General features: G+C 45.6%; 1 protein-coding gene across 1 annotated transcript in view; it reads left to right on the forward strand.

Moving 5' to 3' along the window:
- Window positions 1-21638, forward strand: part of plekhg2 (pleckstrin homology domain containing, family G (with RhoGef domain) member 2) — a 69552-nt gene that overhangs the window by 37763 nt on the left and 10151 nt on the right. Inside the window, exons 6-7 of the mRNA XM_072456634.1 lie at window positions 2131-2197; window positions 3961-4007. Of these exons, the coding sequence (XP_072312735.1) occupies window positions 2131-2197; window positions 3961-4007 (114 nt within the window). The remainder of the gene's footprint in view (window positions 1-2130; window positions 2198-3960; window positions 4008-21638) is intronic.

Below are 21638 nucleotides of genomic sequence, written 5' to 3' on the forward strand. Positions count from 1 at the left end.
CGTTTTAAAGCGTCTGTTTTAACTGAAAAAGGAAAAATAGACTCATAGACCCAGCGATTGTTAGCAAAACGCTGGGTTCCGTTGCATTTTCATTGGGGGAGTTAGCGTTAGCCTCAGATTTAGCATTGACCTCGGAGTTATCGTTAGCCTGAGAATTAGCGTAATGCAATTTCAACAGGGGAGTTATTGTCAGCCTCAGAGTTAGCATTAGCCTCAGATTTAGCTTTACCCTCAGCATTAGCGTTACCCTAAGTGTTAGCCTCAGAGTTAGCATTACCCTCAGCGTTAACGTTACCCTCAGTGTTAGCGTTACCCTCAGTGTTAGCGTTACCCTCAGTGTTAGCGTTAGCCTCAGATTTAACATTACCCTCAGTGTTAGCCTCAGATTTAGCGTTACCCTCAGTGTTAGCATTAGCCTCAGATTTAGCGTTACCCTCAGTGTTAGCGTTAGCCTCAGATTTAACATTACCCTCAGTGTTAGCCTCAGATTTAGCGTTACCCTCAGAGTTAGCATTAGCCTCAGATTTAGCGTTACCCTCAGCGTTAGCATTACCCTCAGTGTTAGCGTTACCCTCAGTGTTAGCGTTACCTCAAGGTTAGCGTTACCCTCAGTGTTAGCGTTATCTCAGTGTTAACATTACCCTCAGATTTAGCATTACCATCAGATTTGGCATTACACTCAGCGTTAGCGTTACCCTCAGTGTTAGCGTTAGCCTCAGATTCAGCATTACACTCAGCGTTAGCGTTACCCTCAGTGTTAGCGTTAGCCTCAGATTTAGCATTACCTCAGCATTAGCCACCAAACATGACAATTTAGTCATTTAATCCTACAGAAGCAAATTAACTTTAGAAACTGGTCAGACAAAATAACTTTCAGTAAAAGATGAAAAGTGACTTCAGTCTTCTTCTTCTTTGGTGTTTTATGGCGGTTGTATCCAAGTACTCCATCAGCGCCCCCTACTGGAGTTAGACATCTTAGACTTTAGACATGATTCTTTAGACTTCAGTCGGTGGAAGGATTGGAAAATGTGGATTTCTGGTTCTTCGTCAGACTTTTCTTCTTTGAACTCAGTCAGAACAGAGCCGTTTGGCCTCGGAGTCATGTGACCGCGGAGGGTCAGGGGTCGCCACGGTAACCAAGGGTCAAGTGGAGTCGCGGCAGGTCGAGCGGTTGCGTAAGAGCCTCAACGTGTTTTTCGAAGAAGTCCAAGTTCTCAGAGGAAGTCGGTGTTCTGTTCCAAGAATAAAACCCACAAACATTTCCCCCGATCTTTTATCTAGAAACAAAAACAGGTTTACGTTCGGGCCTGGGTCTGAGTGGTCCCGTCTCTGCACCCGCCTGAAACCCGGATCTGGTTCGGACCTGGTTCTGTCCTGGTTTAGTCCTGGTTTAGTTCCAGTCATCGGAGGTCGGATATTTCCAGTTCTGACATGTAAATCCAGGCTGGAACAGACTTAAATCTCAGAGTTCCTACAGAGAAACTGGGAAACGTAGAGGATCCAAAATGGCCGCTCCTGCGTTTAAGTTTAATGTCTGAGAGTTAAAATATTACACGTAGTTCTCGTGTTATTTTCCTGCCTTGAGCCTCTGTCGTTAGAAATACAACGTTATGTTAATGTGCTAATGTTGTGCTAATGTTGCGCTGATGTTGTGCTAATGTTGCGCTAATGTTGGCTGATGTTGTGCTAATGTTGCGCTAATGTTGTGCTAATGTTGTGCTAATGTTGTGCCAATGTTGCACTAATGTTGCGCTAATGTTGTGCTAATGTTGTGCTAATGTTGTGCCAATGTTGCGCTAATGTTGCACTAATGTTGTGCTAATGTTGTGCTAATGTTGTGCCAATGTTGCGCTAATGTTGCACTAATGTTGTGCTAATGTTGTGCTAATGTTGTCGTCAGAGCTTGGATCTCTGACGACCTTCTAGGAGTTTAGACCTTGTTCAGATCTGGTTCAGACCCTGTTTCTGACCTGGGGTAGACCTGGTTTAGACCTGGTTTAGACCTGGTTTAGTCCTGGTTTAGACCTGGTTTAGTCCTGGTTTAGACCTGGTTTAGACCTGGTTTAGTCCTGGTTTAGACCTGGTTCTGACCTGGTTCTGACCTGGTTCTGACCCTGTTTCTGTCCACAGTGACCTCCTGGAGGACTTGGAGCGCAGTCCGGATGCCGCCGCCATCGCAGACTGTTTCGTGGAGAGAGTGAGTTTAATTTTCATTCAAAAACAGAAATGTGTGAATGATCTGCTCCTGAAAAGTCCTGGGTCTGGACCAGGGCCAGGTCTGGACCGGGTTTATGAGGTGAGACCTGTTTCCTCTGAGGCCGCTCACTGGAAACAGACCCAGCAGCTCATAAACCTGCTCCACAGCGGAAATGACCAGCAACACAAGGGACTTCATTAGGATCTGATCCAGAGTCCCAGTCTTGACCTGGTTCAGACCTGGTTATGACCTGGTTCAGATGAGATGTTCCTGGTGTCGTCAGAGACATGAGATGTTCCTGGTGTCATCAGAGACATGAGATGTTCCTGGTGTCAGAGACATGAGATGTTCCCGGTGTCATCAGAGACATGAGATGTTCCTGGTGTCATCAGAGACATGAGATGTTCCTGGTGTCATCAGAGACATGAGATGTTCCTGGTGTCAGAGACATGAGATGTTCCCGGTGTCATCAGAGACATGAGATGTTCCTGGTGTCGTCAGAGACATGAGATGTTCCTGGTGTCAGAGACATGAGATGTTCCTGGTGTCATCAGATACATCAGATGTTCCTGGTGTCAGAGACATGAGCCATGAGATGTTCCTGGTGTCATCAGAGACATGAGATGTTCCTGGTGTCATCAGAGACATCAGATGTTCCTGGTGTCAGAGACATGAGCCATGAGATGTTCCTGGTGTCATCAGAGACATGAGATGTTCCTGGTGTCATCAGAGACATCAGATGTTCCTGGTGTCAGAGACATGAGCCATGAGATGTTCCTGGTGTCATCAGAGACATGAGATGTTCCTGGTGTCAGAGACATGAGCCATGAGATGTTCCTGGTGTCATCAGAGACATGAGATGTTCCTGGTGTCAGAGACATGAGACATGAGATGTTCCTGGTGTCATCAGAGACATGAGATGTTCCTGGTGTCATCAGAGACATGAGATGTTCCTGGTGTCAGAGACATGAGACATGAGATGTTCCTGGTGTCATCAGAGACATGAGATGTTCCTGGTGTCAGAGACATGAGACATGAGATGTTCCTGGTGTCAGAGACATGAGATGTTCTTGGTGTCATCAGAGACATGAGACATGAGATGTTCCTGTTGTCAGAGACATGAGACATGAGATGTTCCTGGTGTCTCTGATGACATCACCATGAGCAGAAGCTTCTGGACTTGTGCAGATTGAGTTTTGGCGCTGAACCTTTAGTTTCGGATGTATTTCAGATAAGATGTGTTTTTCATTCTCCAGGATCCATTTTTAGAAATGGAAAATTATAATAACCATTTTATATGTTTAGTGTTTCACCAGAACCGGTCCTCGTTCTGTTCCAGAAACTGGTTCAGACCTGGTTCAGACCTGGTCCAGACCTGGTTCAGACCTGGTCCAGACCTGGTCCAGACCTGGTTCAGACCTGGTTCAGACCTGGTCCAGACCTGGTTCGGACCTGGTTCAGACCTGGTTCAGACCTGGTCCAGACCTGGTCCAGACCTGGTTCAGCCCTCACACCTCAGACGTTTGTTTGAGTCACAGCTGTTTTTGTTCAAACTCAATGAAAAGAACAGAATCTAGTTTGAGAGTCCAGACCAGGACTCTCACCTGGACCTGGACCTGGACTGGACCTGGACTGGACCTGGTTCTGAACAGTTGGTGTTGTAAGAAAAGCTCTTACACTAAATGTTCTTAACACGTTCTTTAGGTTCATAATCTGTTAAAAATAACCAATGATTTTAACAATTTTCTTTTGTTTTGTTTCAGAGCGAAGCCTTCGACATCTACACGCTTTACTGCATGAACTACCCAAAGTAAGTAACAGGGACTAAATCAGGACTGAACCAGGACTAAACCAGGACTGAACCAGGACTGAACCAGGACTAAACCAGGACTGAACCAGGACTAAACCTGAACTGAACCAGGACTGAACCAGGTCTGCTGGACCAGACGGTGTCACTCCCTCCACCTTAAGACACTGTGCAGGCGAGCTGGCCCCTGTCTTCACTGGCATTTTTAACACCTCCTAGAGTCATGACATGTCCCAGCTTCAAGTCGTCCATCATTGTCCCTGTCCCCAAGACAGGATCACTGAACTTAATGACTACAGACCTGTGGCACTGACGTCTGTAGTGATGAAGTCATTTGAGCTCCTGGTCCTCCCCCACCTCAAGTCCCATACCTCCTCCCTGCTGGACCCCCTGCTGGACCCCCTGCTGGACCACTGCTGGAGCCCCTGCAGTTCGCCTACAGAGCCAACAGGTCTGTGCTCATTTCGGACGGGGATGAGTCTGTCTCCAGGAGTAGGTGGAGCGGCTGGTGTCCTGGTGCAGCGGTAACAACCTGGAGTTCAACGCCCAGAAAACAGTGGAGATGATCGTGAACTTCAGGAGAGTCAAAGCCCCCCAGCCCCCCTCCCACACTATCATAGACTCCCCCATCTCCACTGTGGACTCACTCCACTTTCTTGGCACCACCATCACCAGGACCTCAAGTGGGGGCCCACCATCAGCTCCTTCATCAAGAAGGCCCAGCAGAGGATCTACTTCCTGCAGCAGCTGAAGAAAGCCAAGCTGACAGAGGAGATGATGGTGCAGTTCTACACGGCCATCATTGAGTCCATCCTCACCTCCTCCATCACCTCCTCCATCACCTCCTCCATCACTGTGTGGTACACTGGAGCCACAGCCAGGGACAAACAGAGACTACAGCGCCCTCTGCTGAGAAGGTGATCGGCTGCAGACTTCCATCTCTGCAGGACCTGTACGTCTCCAGGACTCTGGGACGAGGGGTCAGATCACCCTGGACATGGACTATTTGAGCCACTCCCCTCAGGCAGGAGGCCACTCCCCTCAGGCAGGAGGCCACGGCTATTTTGCCTATATATTTTTTTAATTTTTTTTTTATCTTATAGCTTGGTGTTATTTTTATCCTATAGAAGATTTTAAGAACATTGTTTCTCTTTTTGACTTATTCATTGTTGATCGTTTTATGTTGAGAATACTGTTCTTTAACAAAGGTAATAAACTTTTTCTGATTCTGAACTAGGACTGATAAAAAGAGTAAAAAGTAAAGTCAAAGTTACATGACTAAAAACGTAAAATGTTGCTAATTGCGACCGTTAAACTGTGATTTAACTCTAGATAAAAACAATTACAAATACAACATCTACTCAAAAGAAGTACAATTACCTCAAAAAGTGACAATGACGAGAGTATTTCTGATCCTTTCAGCTCACTTGTTTCAGTCCTGAAGTCTGTGTTTAACTGACTCAGCTTTGTTCTGTTTGACCTACTTCTACTTCTACAACACACACACACACACACACACACACTCTCACACACACACACACACACACACACACTGTCACGGAATTAGACATACACCAGATGCTATTCCTTAACACATAGAGAACACAATTCAACTTAGAATATGAAACGACACAGAAATATCAGACATTTGTGTGGCAAGCTTGGGAGAAAACGCTGGGCTGTGTCAGCCAGGTTGTTTTAAGCAGCCTGGCTGACCCTCCTGCGTCTCACCCCATTTTTTCCCATGCTGGTTGGTTTTTTTAGATATTCTGGAATAGGCGGGTCACATTTCTCATTGGTCAGCTTCACATCAAGGCACTAGTTTTACAGCTGGTATTCTTCCTAGAGATCAAGCCTTGGGTAAACATTACCCAAACTCCTCTGGGCTGTCACACCCCCCTAGGGTAAACATCCTTTGGCCCATCTTTACGACCCCTTCACAAATGCAGTTTGTCACACACCCGTTCTTCTCTTAGACTAATGATGCAGATAAAATATCACTATTATGCAGAGTAGAAAAAGCTTCAGTTGTAGTCATCTGGACTCAGTTTGAAAAAATAGACGTTTCGACTCTCATCCAAGAGTCATTGTCAATAACAGAATTTAGGTCGAGAACTCCGATATTAATACTGTTCTGTGGTAAGACCCGCCCATTGGGAGGAGCCTTCCTGAAGTAGAAAGAGTTGTTTGTTTCAACAGAAACTCCCCTTTGTATCTACCGAGCTAGCCTATTCAGAATCTTAATGGGCTATTAGAAACCTCTTTGTCTTTGTGAGACCCTGGCTCGACCACCCTGAGTACCTGATTAGCATCTGAATGTCCTTTACCTTTCCAGGGGTTCAGAATCCCATTATAAATAACAGGAAGATGAAACCTAAGCCCTCCATTTCTGTTTAAAGAAGGTCTTTTCTGGTGAAGCCATGCCTTGCATTTATGGCCTTCCAAAAATACACAAAAAGGATGTTCCACTCAGACCCATAGTGTGCAGCACAGATTCCATCACCTACAATGTGGCCAAGCATTTAACAACTATATTGGCTCCGCTTGTGGGGAATTCGGAACATCATGTGGAAAACACGCACAACTTTGTGGATAAAGTGAAACATCTCCAACTGGACCCAGATGACCTCATGGTTTCATATGATGTTGTGTCCCTGTTCACCTGCATCCCGACCTCTGATGCAGTAGCAGCAGTGAGGATCAGACTGCAGGAAGACACCACCCTACAGGAAAGGACCAAACTGACACCTGAACACATATGTAAACTGTTGGACATCTGTCTGAACACCACTTACTTTCAATTCCGGGGACAATTTTACAGACAGATTCATGGCTGTGCCATGGGCTCGCCCGTCTCTCCCATAGTGGCCAACCTGTACATGGAGCACTTTGAGAAGAAGGCACTGTCCTCATTCTCAGGCATAGCCCCAAAACTGTGGCTCCGCTATGTCGATGATACTTTTGTAACAATCAAGAAACAAGAGCTGGAAACCTTCTCTGATCACATCAATGCTGTGGACCCACATATTAGGTTTACAAGAGAAGACGCTAAGGAGAATCGCTTGGCCTTTCTTGATTGTTCCACGATCAGAGGAGAGGACGGGAAACTCCAAATAGAAGTATATAGGAAACCTACACACACGGACCAGTATCTGCTCTTTGGCTCCAACCACCCACTACAGCACAAGCTGGGTGTGATCAGAACCTTACAACACAGAGCTCAAGGTGTGCCCACCAGCTCAGAGGGCAAGAAGAAAGAGGAAAAACATGTCCGAAATGCCCTCTCAGCCTGTGGTTACCCCGCTTGGGCTCTCAACAGAGTGAAGAGAACCAAGAAGCAGAACAAAAGGGAAACTGAACAGAGAAGGAAGGGTGTCTCTATCCCTTATGTGTCTGGCCTGTCGGAAAAATTGCAGAGAATTTTTAGACAACACGAAGTCCCTGTTTATTTTAAACCAGGAAACACTTTAAGACAAAAACTGGTTCACCCAAAGGACAAGTTGCCGACTCAAAAACAGAGCAATGTAGTTTATTCGATCCAATGCAGTGAAGAAAGTTGTAAAGAACGTTACATAGGTGAGACGAAACAGCCTCTACACAAGAGGCTTTATCAGCACAGAAGAAATACTAGTTCAGGACCTCAGAGCGCCGTGCATCTCCATCTTGAAGCCTCTAATCACTCGTTTGAAGACGGTGAGGTGAAGGTTTTAAGCAGGGAGAAAAGATGGTTTGAAAGAGGAGTCAAGGAAGCTATTTTTGTTAAAAAAGAAAGACCTTCTTTAAACAGAAATGGAGGGCTTAGGTTTCATCTTCCTGTTATTTATAATGGGATTCTGAACCCCTGGAAAGGTAAAGGACATTCAGATGCTAATCAGGTACTCAGGGTGGTCGAGCCAGGGTCTCACAAAGACAAAGAGGTTTCTAATAGCCCATTAAGATTCTGAATAGGCTAGCTCGGTAGATACAAAGGGGAGTTTCTATTGAAACAAACAACTCTTTCTACTTCAGGAAGGCTCCTCCCAATGGGCGGGTCTTACCACAGAACAGTATTAATATCGGAGTTCTCGACCTAAATTCTGTTATTGACAATGACTCTTGGATGAGAGTCGAAACGTCTATTTTTTCAAACTGAGTCCAGATGACTACAACTGAAGCTTTTTCTACTATGGAACACGCCTGGACGAATGAGGGATTACACCGACTATTATGCAGATAAAATACATCACAGAAATATAATCATATATTCACATTTGATCACATTTCCCTCCTGTTTATCAAAGCATTAGTCTACTGTATCATATGCCAAACACATTACTCTTTTCAGTTTTCAACATGTCTTTCATATTGGTGTTAAAATGACACTTTTACACTCAAAAAGTGATGCACAGTTCTCAACATTGAACACACTTCTTTTCTCTCGGCCCACAACATGTCTACAGCATTACTGTCCTAAATTTTGAGTCAGATTGGTCAATCTCTGTAATTTGACAAACAGACAATTTATCTTGTCTATAATTTGTGCGGTGTGATGGGAAATATAGAAGTACAAGCGGAAAGCCCTTAAACCCGCTGCTCTCTGGTCAGTCAGTTTGACTCGTCAGGGACCTCTCTGGACACCCCAATAGAATCAAATACGTAGTATCAGGTGCTACTGGAACCAGATTGTCCACTAACCTCTCGACCTTGACCCTGCGGTATGGTTCTGGGTGATGCTGGTCTCTGTTCTGACCATGGCTGGCCACAAAAGGGATACATAGGCACATCGTCCCACACCCTTTGCCTCCAAGTGCCTTCTCAGCACTGTGTCCCCACACCACCATACATCCTCGCTTGGTTTCTTAATAGACCTTCTTCCGCTGCTCGCTTCGGTCACAACTATGACACATATGAACTGGTACATTTCCCATCTCAATTCATAGTCTCATTAACATTGCATGTAGTTATGTTGTAGCAGATAAAAAACCCTCTTAGTTAGTGCAAACAACAGTGGCTGTGGTGTAATATGCCATTCTGTTTCTTCAGCTACTGTCATGTCAATTGTACATTATACATTTCACATTTCACATTACACATTTCACAACCTTTCAAGTTGATCACTTATTTTCTTCCCTCTATATTCCCATTTACCGGTATACACAGTTGTGTATGTTGATCGATTGTCCCGATTGTCCCGTGCACAATACAGGTGTTCAGCACCCATATCACCGTCATCGCTGTGATGATTATGATAACTCGTTGATTCTTTTTCGCAGAGTATGGTACTCTGCGCACCGTAGCCTCTGGCTCCCGTTCATTGTAGCAGAGTATAGTACTTTGCGTACTGTAGAATCTGTCTCCTCATCCATTGTAGCAAAGTATCGTACTCTACCGTAGACTCTGGACAAAACTCATACAAACAAAGTCCTGCGTCTTGTAGATTGCTTGTGGATCTGGTGCTGTGTTGTCTGCTCACCCATGATCTTGTCCTCCCCTGGTGAGGACGACACGGTGTGGCTCCGTCCACTTTGCTCGTCCACTTGGCTCGTCTCTGTAAACACCACATCTCCAACACGTTCTTGCTGCGGTGATAAACAAAGTCTTTTCGACAGTTCAGTGTATTTCAAACAGTTTTTTTGTTTACAATTTTTTTTTAGTAATTATTGATTCGGAATATTTGTTTACACGTACACATCCCTCCTTTTTGAGATATGGCCTTGCCCATTTCTCAAACTTCTACATTTAAACAAAATTAAATAATCCAGATAGTTTACAACATTCACTAATCCAGGATGTAATCAAGGAAGAGATGGAATTGCGTCTGTCACTCCAACTTCGCAATGTCACCTCTTGACCTTTCACAGTTCAGTAGTCACATCCCTGGCCGAGCCACCCCTTCCACGGTGCTGGGCCCATGTGTCTGTGTCTGTAATCTTACACTTCCCAAATCTATTTGTTTTACCACCATTTGTTTCAAACTCCAAATGTTTCAAACTCTAAATGTCTCAAACTCTAAATGTTTCAAACTCTAAATGTTTCAAACTCTAATGTTTGGTCTCCACGTGTGCACGCGTATGTGTGTGTGTGTGTGTATGTGTATGTATGTGTGTGTGTGTGTGTGTGTGTGTGTGAGTATGTGTGCAATACAAATACATCAAACAATAATAATTATCTCAATAATTCCCCCGTTGAGCTGGCCTTAAGGCTCAGTTCACAACTTAGAGTATTCATCACATAATTTCACATCTCCTCTGTGGGTGTGGCCCATTTAATGTAACATGTTCTAATCTTCTATATGTGCTTCAGGTGAGTTTCAAACTCAATCTCTCACACCTACTCATGTGGTGCTTTACAAACATTGTGTATTAGTTTGTTCTAACAAGTCTATATGTGTATAACAATCAAAATGATTCTGAACCTTCCCCTTGTCCATAAGGCACGTCTCTTGTATCAACCTGTTTTCCCCTTGTTGCCTACTTTCTTTGTCTTTCCTTTGTCTCTCATCACATCTTCCTCTCTGTCTTCCCCTCTGTTTGTTCTCTCTGTCTTCCTCTTGTAACGGAGGAAACACCCATTTCCAAATTTCTAAACCTGCTTTTTCTTTCTCTCTTTTCACTTACTCTTACCCTCACTTGTAACCTGCTTTTACGTTCTCTCTTTCTTGTAGTCTAACCATCTCTTACCTCCGTCCTGAGTCCTATAATGTTTAAGTCCTGTTATCACTGGTTTCATAACTTCTATAGCGTCTAAATTTAGATGATAATGTCTTATTTAAATCTATTCAATTCTTGATTGAATCTCAACAATCCTTCAGGTATTTACTTTAGAATGTAAAATTCTTTCCATGTTAATGTTAACTTTTCCTATTACTCATCAGTCAACCCCCCCTGAGGTGTTGCTGTTGGTACTCAAAGATAACAACATCTGCTCCATCCTGAGTCCTCCAGATTCTTTGCCAGTCAATAGCCCTTTATCTCTGACTATCTTTTATGACTTGGTGTCCTTTTGTCACCCTGTTAGTTAATAAACACATGTGGGGGGACATGTCCCATGTCCCCCCACTTCTGCGTCAATTGCCCTAGTTAATGACCCATTCATGTCTTTCCAAGGAGGACATCGGACGTCATTATTTAACTTATTCCCTCACTTACGTCTACATGCAATATGAGGTTTCCTCATGATAATACAAATAAATAAGTTACTGATATAACTTTTACTATCACTTTACTTACTGCCCGTTCTGTGTCCAAAAACATCAGTAGTCACTAATTTACCCACATTATCACTTCCAGGCCTGTGCCTGCATTTGATCCTAAATTTAAAAACACTTCTGTCTTTTCGTCCTGTACTTTCATCTAGTCATGCATTAAGTCCAAAAAGATAATTTTCGTCAAGTCCAAAAATAAAACAAAACAAAACAAAACGTAGCTTTGTTCTGTGCACTCAAAAAACACGACTTTTGTCTTCTATGTCGGGGACAGGAAGTGTCCTGTCTTGTCTGTGATCACATTCCCCAAAATATTGGCCATCTATAAAAATCTGAATTAATCTTCATCTCTTAGTAAGTTTAATGAAATCTTTATAATTGATTGTTCTCAATCAAAACAAAACCCTTAAAATTTGTTCTAATACTAAAATTTAAACCAGCTGGGTTCCTTAACCTTCCTTCAGAGCGTCCTCTGAACTGCTTTCCCTTCTCCTGTCTTGTTGACCCCCCTTATCTCCCCCTCTCTCCACGTCATCTGAGCACACTGGAAGTCTCCCTCCAAAATCCTCTTATGACTTTTCCTTTTACAGTTTGGGGTGATAATTTTGGCATTATGTGGTCTCGGTCGTCTGAGAGAAATTCTACTTGCTTTACAGTCACGGTCAATGTCAAGCTTCTAGAGAAAATTCCTTATTAGATTCCTCCGGACATAAACGTGGTGTTTTAGATCTCTCAGAATAACGCCTTGTGACCCTTGTATGATTAATTGTGATTCACACTTGTTAGTTAATGACTTATTAATCCTCATTCACACATTCACACTTCTCTCTTACTTACTTCGCTCGTGCACAGCGCTTACATTCACACATATTTCCTCAGCAATATCAAACTGGGCATTTCCTCAGTAATACCTAACTGGGCATTTCCTCAGTAATACCTAACTGGGCATTTCCTCAGTAATACCTAACTGGGCATTTCCTCAGTAATACCTAACTGGGCATAAAAGCCTACGATATTTTTCCAGTAAATATCAAACTAATGCATAAAACGTTTTATGGCTAACTCTTTTTCACACACAAAGTTTTTGTCTGACCTTCTTCGTCGCCTGTGTTCTCCTGCTGCTTCGAAACGACGCGCTCTCCTCGAGCTCCTCCTCCTCCAGCTGGTCGTCCGGCTCGATAGGACCAGAAAATGTCCTTGGGAGGAGACATTACACCGATGCTATTCCTTAACACATAGAGAACACAATTCAACTTAGAATATGAAACGACACAGAAATATCAGACATTTGTATGGCAAGCTTGGGAGAAAACGCTGGGCTGTGTCAGCCAGGTTGTTTTAAGCAGCCTGGCTGACCCTCCTGCGTCTCACCCCGTTTTTTCCCATGCTGGTTGGTTTTATTAGATATTCTGGAATAGGCGGGTCACATTTCTCATTGGTCAGCTTCACATCAAGGCACTTGTTTTACAGCTGGTATTTTTCCTAGAGATCAAGCCTTGGGTAAACATTACCCAAACTCCTCTGGGCTGTCACACCCCCTAGGGTAAACATCCTTTGGCCCATCTTTACGACCCCTTCATAAATGCAGTTTGTCACACACCCGTTCTTCTCTTAGACTAATGATGCAGATAAAATATCACTATTATGCAGATAAAATACATCACAGAAATATAATCATATATTCACATTTTATCACACACACACACACACAAACACACACACACACACACACACACACACAGACACCACACACACACACACACACACACACACACACACACAAAACACAGACACCACACACACACACACACACAAAACACTCACAAAACACACATACAAAACATTGCTGAATATTGAGCCCCAAACATATAGTTTCAAGTCGTTATAAGTCAAGCGCTGTTAGCTTAGCGTTGTTTCCCGCTAATAATAAAGTCTTGTGAACCCAGGAAGTAAGAACATAGTAAATCTGTTCTGAAGCTGAGCACAAGCCTGAAAAGATGAATATTACCCGTGTGACGAAGGGTTTGTGAGCGCGAAGAGTTCAACACGGGTAAAGACGAGACCTTGAGTCGTTGCAGTGGTTATATACGTGGGGGATTTCAACGCAGCAGTGGAGACGAGGTGTGACTTTTCTGGAGATTTGTGAGTTTGACCTGCCGTTTTACAGATAAATGCATCGTTTACGCGCTGTTTTCTCTTTAGATATTTGTGTTGGATCTCGTGGTCTTTGGGTCGAACTAAGGGTCTAATCCCAGAGACCGTTAACAGGTTTTAACAATTGTGATGCTGATTTGTTCTTCATGATGGACACGTTTCCTTTTCCAAACCGTTGAGAGCGCAGACTTCATACTTGTGTTTCAGACTGTGGCTCTCCTCAGATTGTCAGATAGTTCCGTCTCTGCTCTGTCACCGTATGTTTGTGCAGATCAGTCATAACTGTGACACATTTCTCAGTTTAGACTCAGAAGTCAAAGGAAAGACAAATATACTTCCACTTCCTGTTGGGTACTTCCTGTTTGAGCTGGCTCCTATTTGTCATCGACTGTGTCCTGGTTTAGTCCTGGTTTGTCCTGGTTTAGTCCTGGTTTAGTCCTGCTTTAGTCCTTGTTTCGAACTGGTTTAGTCCTTGTTTTAGTCCTGCTTTAGTCCTGCTTTAGTCCTGCTTTAGTCCTTGTTAATCCTGCTTTAGTCCTTGTTTTAGTCCTGGTTTAGTCCTTGTTTAGTCCTGCTTTAGTCCTGGTTTAGTCCTGGTTTAGTCCTGGTTCAGTCCTTGCTTTAGTCCTGGTTTAGTCCTTGTTTTAGTCCTGGTTTAGTCCTTGTTTTTGTCCTGGTTTTAGTCCTGGTTTAGTCCTGGTTTAGTCCTTGTTTTAGTCCTGGTTTAGTCCTGCTTTAGTCCTGCTTTAGTCCTGCTTTAGTCCTGGTCTTGTGTCAGAGACAGAACCTGGCGAGTCGTCGTGCTCGTTTCACTCACAGCTGAAGAGTCCTCTGGGATGTCAGGAATTCAACCCACATCACACGGATCCAAGTCTGAGAGGGTCTGGAACAGGTCTGAGAGGGTCTGGACCAGGTCTGAGAGGGTCTGGACTGAGAGGGTCTGGAACAGGTCTGAGAGGGTCTGGACTGAGAGGGTCTGGACTGAGAGGGTATGGAACAGGTCTGAGAGGGTCTGGAACAGGTCTGAGAGGGTCTGGACTGAGAGGGTCTGGAACAGGTCTGAGAGGGTCTGGAACAGGTCTGAGAGGGTCTGGACTGAGAGGGTCTGGAACAGGTCTGAGAGGGTCTGGACTGAGAGGGTCTGGACTGAGAGGGTATGGAACAGGTCTGAGAGGGTCTGGAACAGGTCTGAGAGGGTCTGGACTGAGAGGGTCTGGAACAGGTCTGAGAGGGTCTGGACTGAGAGGGTCTGGACTGAGAGGGTATGGAACAGGTCTGAGAGGGTCTGGAACAGGTCTGAGAGGGTCTGGACTGAGAGGGTCTGGAACAGGTCTGAGAGGGTCTGGAACAGGTCTGAGAGGGTCTGGACTGAGAGGGTCTGGAACAGGTCTGAGAGGGTCTGGACTGAGAGGGTCTGGAGGATCCATCAGGACCCAGACCCACGTTGGACTCAGCACTTTTCCTTAATGTCTTTCACAGATTCAAACAGAGTCCTGGTTTAGATCAGAGTCCTAATCCTGGTCTGGACCTGGTTTGGTCCCAGTGGAACCTGATCCGGACTCTGTTTGGACCAGATTCAACAAAAAACTGAAAGAATGTGACAAGATGTGAAGAGGAAGTGCTCCGGGTTTTATGTCGAGAGGAGAGAAAAGTATGAGCAGTTTGGACAAATACTACAACAACTACTACTACTACTACTACTACTACTACTACTACTACTACGACTACTACTACTACTACTACCACTACTACTGCTCCTGCTCCTGCTACTACTACTACTACTACTACTACTGCTACCACTACTACTACTACTACTACTACTACTACTACTACTACTACTACTACTACTACTACTACTACTACTATTACTACTACTACTACTACTACTAGTACTACTGCTCCTACTACTACTACTACTACTACTACCACTACTACTACAACTGCTACTGTTCTTGTTACTGTTATTGGACTTGTTATTTTAAACTCACATTTGTTTAACAGAATCAAACTTCACACTTACTTCACTCTGAGCCACTTTGAGGACAAAACTTGTGATTGGCCCATTTCCATCCAATCACAGCTCATTAAAGAACAGAGACAGGAAGTAAAGCTTTAACATGATGAAAAGGTCTGTTGCCATGGAGCCTGAAGTGCAGACCTGACATAAAACAGAGTCTAAACCAGAGGAAGACCTGCTCAGCACAATAACTTCCAGCACAATGACCTCCAGCACAATGACCTCCAGAACAATGACCTCCAGCACAATAACCTCCAGCACAATAACCTCCAGCACAATGACCTCATGAACAATGACCTGCTCAGCACAATGACCTCGGTTTATCATGTTAAGAAGCAGATCATTAAGTGTCCTCCAGGTTTTTAAATCCTTCACACAAGCATTAAGTCTGTCTACTGGATCGCTCTGATCAGTGTCATTGATAAATACAGCTGAGTGTCATCTGCAGGGCAGTGGAAGTTAATGCCATGTGACCTGATCTTGTGACCTAAGGGCAGCATGTACAGGAAACAGAACTGGACCCAGTACTGACCCCTGTGGGTTAATCATTTGTGACTTTAACTAGTGCAGTTTCAGTGCCGTGGTGGGCTCTGAACCCTGCTGTGGAGGGCTCTGAACCCTGCTGTGGTGGGCTCTGAACCCTGCTGTGGAGGGCTCGTAACCCTGGGGCTCTGAACCCTGCTGTGGAGAGCTCTGAACCCTGCTGTGGAGGGCTCTGAACCCTGGGGCTCCGAACCCTGCTGTGGAGCGCTCTGAACCCTGGGGCTCCGAACCCTGCTGTGGAGCGCTCTGAACCCTGCTGTGGAGGGCTCTGAACCCTGGGGCTCTGAACCCTGCTGTGGAGAGCTCTGAACCCTGCTGTGGAGGGCTCTGAACCCTGGGGCTCTGAACCCTGCTGTGGAGAGCTCTGAACCCTGCTGTGGAGGGCTCTGAGGTTTAGGTCGGGATCGAGGTCAGACTTTTTCTAAACTGGTTTAATGACGTCATGTTTGAAAGATGTGGAACATAAGCACTTTCTACTGAAGTATTTATTATATTAAGAATAGAGTTTATAATTAGGGGGAGAATGTCTTTGAGGAGTCTGCTTGGAATCTGATCCAGGACCAGGTCTAGAATAGAAGAAGATCAGCTCTGGACCAAGTCTGGATCTGGATCTGGATCTGGACCTGGAGCTCACAGCACTGCCCTCCTCTGGTGAACATCTGCAAGTGCAACAGTTGAATTTTTAAAACAAGACAAAAACAGAGAAAGGAACGAGGCTTTTGCAGTACTTTATTTGTATTTGTATTTGTATTTGTATTTGTATCTGTATTATATTTGTATTATATTTGTGTTTGTATATTAGGGACACTGAGTCAAATGAAAATAAAACATTTACATGTAAATCTGCAGGATCAGAGCCAAAGCCAACTGCGTTTTTATTTGTACTTTTACCTTTGCTGCACGAATCAGACGAGCTTGTATTAAACATCCACATTATAAATGAATAAAACTTATACATTATAATTATACACATATAATATACATTATACACATGCCAAAATAAAGTGTGTCACTCAAGTTTTAAGAAATGTAAAGAAAGATTTTGAAAAACAATCACAGTTCGGTGGCAGTGTCTGTAGTGCTTATATGTGTGTACTTTCACAGTTCGGTGGCAGTGTGTCTGTAGTACTTAAACGTGTGTACTTTCACAGTTCGGTGGCAGTGTGTCAGTAGTACTTATTGTGCGATACTATGTGCGTCCGGTATGCACTGATTATTGATAAATCTTCAGCTGAGTCTTCCTCGGTCAGAAGGAACAGACAACTCCAGTTCACACTTTGAACATTTATTGAGGGATCAAACATTGGGAGGAGGAGGTCTATATACAGATGGGTTGAGAGGAAAGGTGCGAGGGTGTGTGTGTGTGTGTGTGTGGTTATCTGAAAGAAAAACAATAAAAACTGTGTCAGGAACAGTTACAAACAGGTTGCATTGAATATGGATAAAGGCATGTAGTTACACTCGGCGACCACCAGAGAGAGCCCTGATGCAGTTACACTCGGCGACCACCAGAGGGAGCCATAGTGTAATAGCATTAAACGACCACCAGAGGGAGCCATAGTGTAGTTATATTAAATGACCACCAGAGGGAGCCATAGCTTATAAGTGGTTACAGGTGAAGCTTAACTTTATACAAAGTAAACTGCACAAATATACATAAGGGACTATTTACCAGGAAACATACAGGGCAGAGGATTGGATTATGGACATGCATGTGTAGAATTTAAGAACTATTTGTAGGTAGTAACAGGTGGAGCAGAGCCGCGCGCTATTACTTTAACAGGCACGCAAACAAGCATCTGCGCTCTAACTTATAGAACTTTAATATGCATGCATGGTTACAAACAATACTCACATCATATGGACGCACACGGTACCTATACACACAGGATAAGGTTGGATAAAAGGGCAAGATAAAAGGGCAGGAAAAAGGGCAGGATAAAGGACAGCGAACCTGCGCTCTGCTCCTCACACAGTGATGGCAAAAACAGTAATGGAAAAACACACGGCATACGGGCCTTAAGGAACTACAATGAACCCTGTTGCATTGTGGGATGTGTAGTACTTTCCCGGGGGACTTTTAACAGCCGCCCCTGTATTTGCAGGGCAAATACACACATACTAAAGTCCACTAGTCTAGAGAAATGCTAACAGCGTCTTCAGGCACTGCAAGGAAGCTCTACCAGTTTGGTTACAGGGCGAACGTAGGTACTGTCATTAACCTGAACCTCTGCGGCTCTAACAACGCCGTCTGATCCAGGGAAAACTTTGGTGATGGTGCCAACTGGCCACAGTCCTCTGGGGAGATGAGGGAAGATCCGCCATTTTTGAAGTAGAAGGAGAAGCGCGCCATCTTCTGCAGTCAACACACTGGTACTGATGTTTCTTAATGGCCTGGCGTCCTCTGATGATCCAGTAGGTGCGCCGTATCTCTGCATAGAGTCTCTCTGCGCCAGGGTGGAGGAGTTGAGCGTCGTAGTGTTTGATGACAAGCGTAGTCAGAGGATGATCTGCTGCCAGCACTATAGGATGAATGCTGTCTGGGTCTACATCTGTGGCCTGACGCAGACGTCCTCCAACTCTGATTAGTCCGCTGAGCTTGTCGTATTCAGGAGAGAGAGCACTCAGACGGCTGCTGGTTGGTACTGTGTGGCCTGTTCGGAGGGCTTGAACCTCTTCAGGAAAACTGTCTGTTTGTGCAGAGCGAAGCAACTGTGTCTGTGCCTCGAGACGCTCGGCTGCAGTGCAGGGAGTGGCCGCCCCATGCAGGGACTGGTGAGTGGCCAGGACTAGGTTGTCCAGAGTTGCATACTGTGCTGGATTTGGGAGGCTTGGAAGTGCAGTGGTATGGCCACAAAATGCTGCTTTCTTGAGCTCCTCACTGCCACAGTCTGTGAGCTCTGTCGGGGTCTGTGGCCACAGGTCCGGTGTTTGAGTCAGGAAGTGTGGCCCGTCCGACCAGCGGCTGGAGACAGTCAACTCTGCCAGGTGTTTGCCTCTTGTGAGGTCATCAGCAGGGTTATTTCCAGAGTTCACGTAATGCCACTGCTTTGGGGAGGTCAGCTCGTGGATCTCGCAGATTCGAGCCCCGACGAATACCTTGTAGCGGCAGGAGCTGGACTGGATCCATTGCAGCACTGTGGTGGAATCTGTCCACAGGTAGACAGACAGCAGTGGGATTGTGATTTCGGTTTGGAGCACCTTTGCGAGTTGGGCTCCGGTGAGCGCAGCACACAGCTCCAGTCGGGGCATTGACACTTGCTTGCGGGGTGCGACTCTGGACCGGGCCATGACAAATGAAGTGGAGATGTGCACTTGCTCGTTCTTCACTCTGAGATAGGGTACAGCCCCATAAGCCCTCTCAGAGGCATCACAGAAGATGTGGGCCTCATATGTCACACCGTTGCTTTGTTGAGGAGGAGCATAACAGCGAGGAATGGCAATGTGCTGAAGGTGTGAAAGCTCTCCCTCCCATTCCAGCCAGGACTGGAGCAGCGTGCCTTCTATGGGCTCATCCCATCCTCTCTCTGTGCTCCAAAGGGCCTGCACAATAAGCTTTGCCCTTGTGGTGTATGGGCAGATATAACCCAGTGGGTCATACTGACTGGCCAGGACTTTGTACACATTACGCAGTGTGGGGGTTTTGTAGGTCACTGGGCGGTACTTGTATCCCAGGACGTCGGTTGGGCAATGCCAGCTGAGGCCCAATGTTGATTCCTGAGGATCAAGACATTTGAAGTTTAGCCACAACTCACAGCTGTCTGACCTGGCTGTGCTGGGTAGATGAGCAACCACTTCGGGGATGTTACTGGCCCATTGGCGTATTTCAAATCCACCTTGGAGGAGAAGATCTCTCATTTTGTCTATGAGAACCTTGGCTTCTTGTGGATTGGAAAGGGACTGCAAACAGTTGTCCACATAAAAGGCTTTGTGCACTGCGTTATAGATGTCCTGGTGGATATCTTTGTGCGCCGTCACATGGCGCTGTTGTGCAAAGATAGCACAGCAGGGGCTACACGTAGTCCCGAATGGCAGGACTCTCCACTCATAAACGTCTGGGGGCCGCTCTGTTTCACCATCTCGCCACAAGAACCGCAGGAGGGGGCGGTCCTCTGGCAGCAGCCGGACCTGGTGAAACATGGCTTTTATGTCTCCGCTAACAGCCACAGGAAACTGTCGGAAGCGGAGGAGCACGCCGAGCAGCGTGGGGCCCAGTGGAGGTCCTGGCAGGAGGTAGTGGTTGAGGACGGTCCCCTGGAACTCAAAAGAGCAGTTAAAGACAACCCTAGACTTGTTGTTGTGATGTACTATGTGGTGTGGTACATACCAAGATTCAGTAGAGTTATCTATCTGGTCTGGAGTCAGCTTAACAACATAGCCTGTGTCTACTAACCTTTTGATCTCCTTGTTGTAAGTGAGCGCTAGATCAGGGTTCCTAGCTAGCTTACGTTCTGTGGATCTCAGGAGGCCTTTGACTACTTCCGGAGAGACTTTGAGCTGTGGGAAATCTTTCCTCCTAAGCAGGGGAGTGGCATATCTCTCTATCCCTTCTTCAGGAACTCTGATGGTCTTGGCCTCTAACATATCTATGGCTTCTACATCCTCTTTAGAGCGTGTAACCTCCTTCTCTGGTCTGTAGAGGGGAGCGTCTAGTTGCCACAGACACTGTACATTCTGCTGTAGGGCTTCTGCAGGAGAAAGGCACGTTATGTTCAGGCAGTGCACCTCCCCCTGCTGTGTAGGCAGACTGCTGCTTGGACCCTGGATGGTCCACCCGAGCTTGGTGCAGATGGCCACGGGCCCATGGGCTGGCCCACGCAGGACTGGACGGACAGGAGTGATGAGGTGAGCATTGTCAGAGCCATTTAACACCAAAGGCTGCACCTGTGTGAAACCCTCAAGCTTTACCCGCTGTAGGTGGTGGTACTTCTCCTTTAAGAGCTCTACTTGGCATGACTGTTCAGCTAGACTCAATTGTGTAGCGGTGAAGGCCTGCGTTATCTTGTAGCGGGTTTTCGGCTTGGACTTTGGTGAGAGCTGAAATGAGACATAGGCTCCCTGTACCTGGATCACATCATGACGGATAGTCCTCAATGAAAGGGTCTCCTCTGCCTGTTCTAAACCTAGGGATTTGACTGCCGCTGGAAGTATGATAGTTTTCTCTGAGCCGTCGTCCAGAAGAGCAAATGTGTCCAGGGACTTGCTGTCATGGTGTAGCTGAACGGGAACAACCTTGAGCATAACACGCCCTGAGTGTCCGAGAGGACCCATGAAGATCCTGCTGGTGCTCACAGTTAGAATGTTAGGGTCGCGTTTCTTAGCTTCAACTAGGTCATGTAGCACTGACAAGTGCTGATCTCCGCAACTGCTGCACGGTTTCTTCAGGGTACACTGATCAGGAGAGTGTTTACGGCCACAGCGCCAACATTTGGATTTCTCTTTTACCCAAGAGGCTACAGCTTTAATGTCTAGCTTCCTGAAGTCTTCACAGCCGTTAAGGTAGTGCTCTGTGCCTTCACAGTAAGGGCAATATGGCTTGAACTTCTGCCTCTGCTTAGAAGGGACGGAAGGAGAAGCTTGTGCCCTGGGCTCTGGCTTTGGTTGTGTTTGAGCAGGGTCTGAGCCATAATAAATGGAGGTAGACTTACTCTGTGACTTGGGCCCTGTAGTGCCTCTTGGGTTGCTTCTCTCTTGGCGTGGCTTGTCTGCCAGCTGCGGTTGAGAGGTGTGTCTTGAC

This window comes from Eucyclogobius newberryi, unplaced genomic scaffold (assembly GCF_026437365.1).
Source record: "Eucyclogobius newberryi isolate DKJ021-1_F unplaced genomic scaffold, fEucNew1.0.hap1 SCAF_10, whole genome shotgun sequence".
Classification (NCBI taxonomy): domain Eukaryota; kingdom Metazoa; phylum Chordata; class Actinopteri; order Gobiiformes; family Gobiidae; genus Eucyclogobius; species Eucyclogobius newberryi.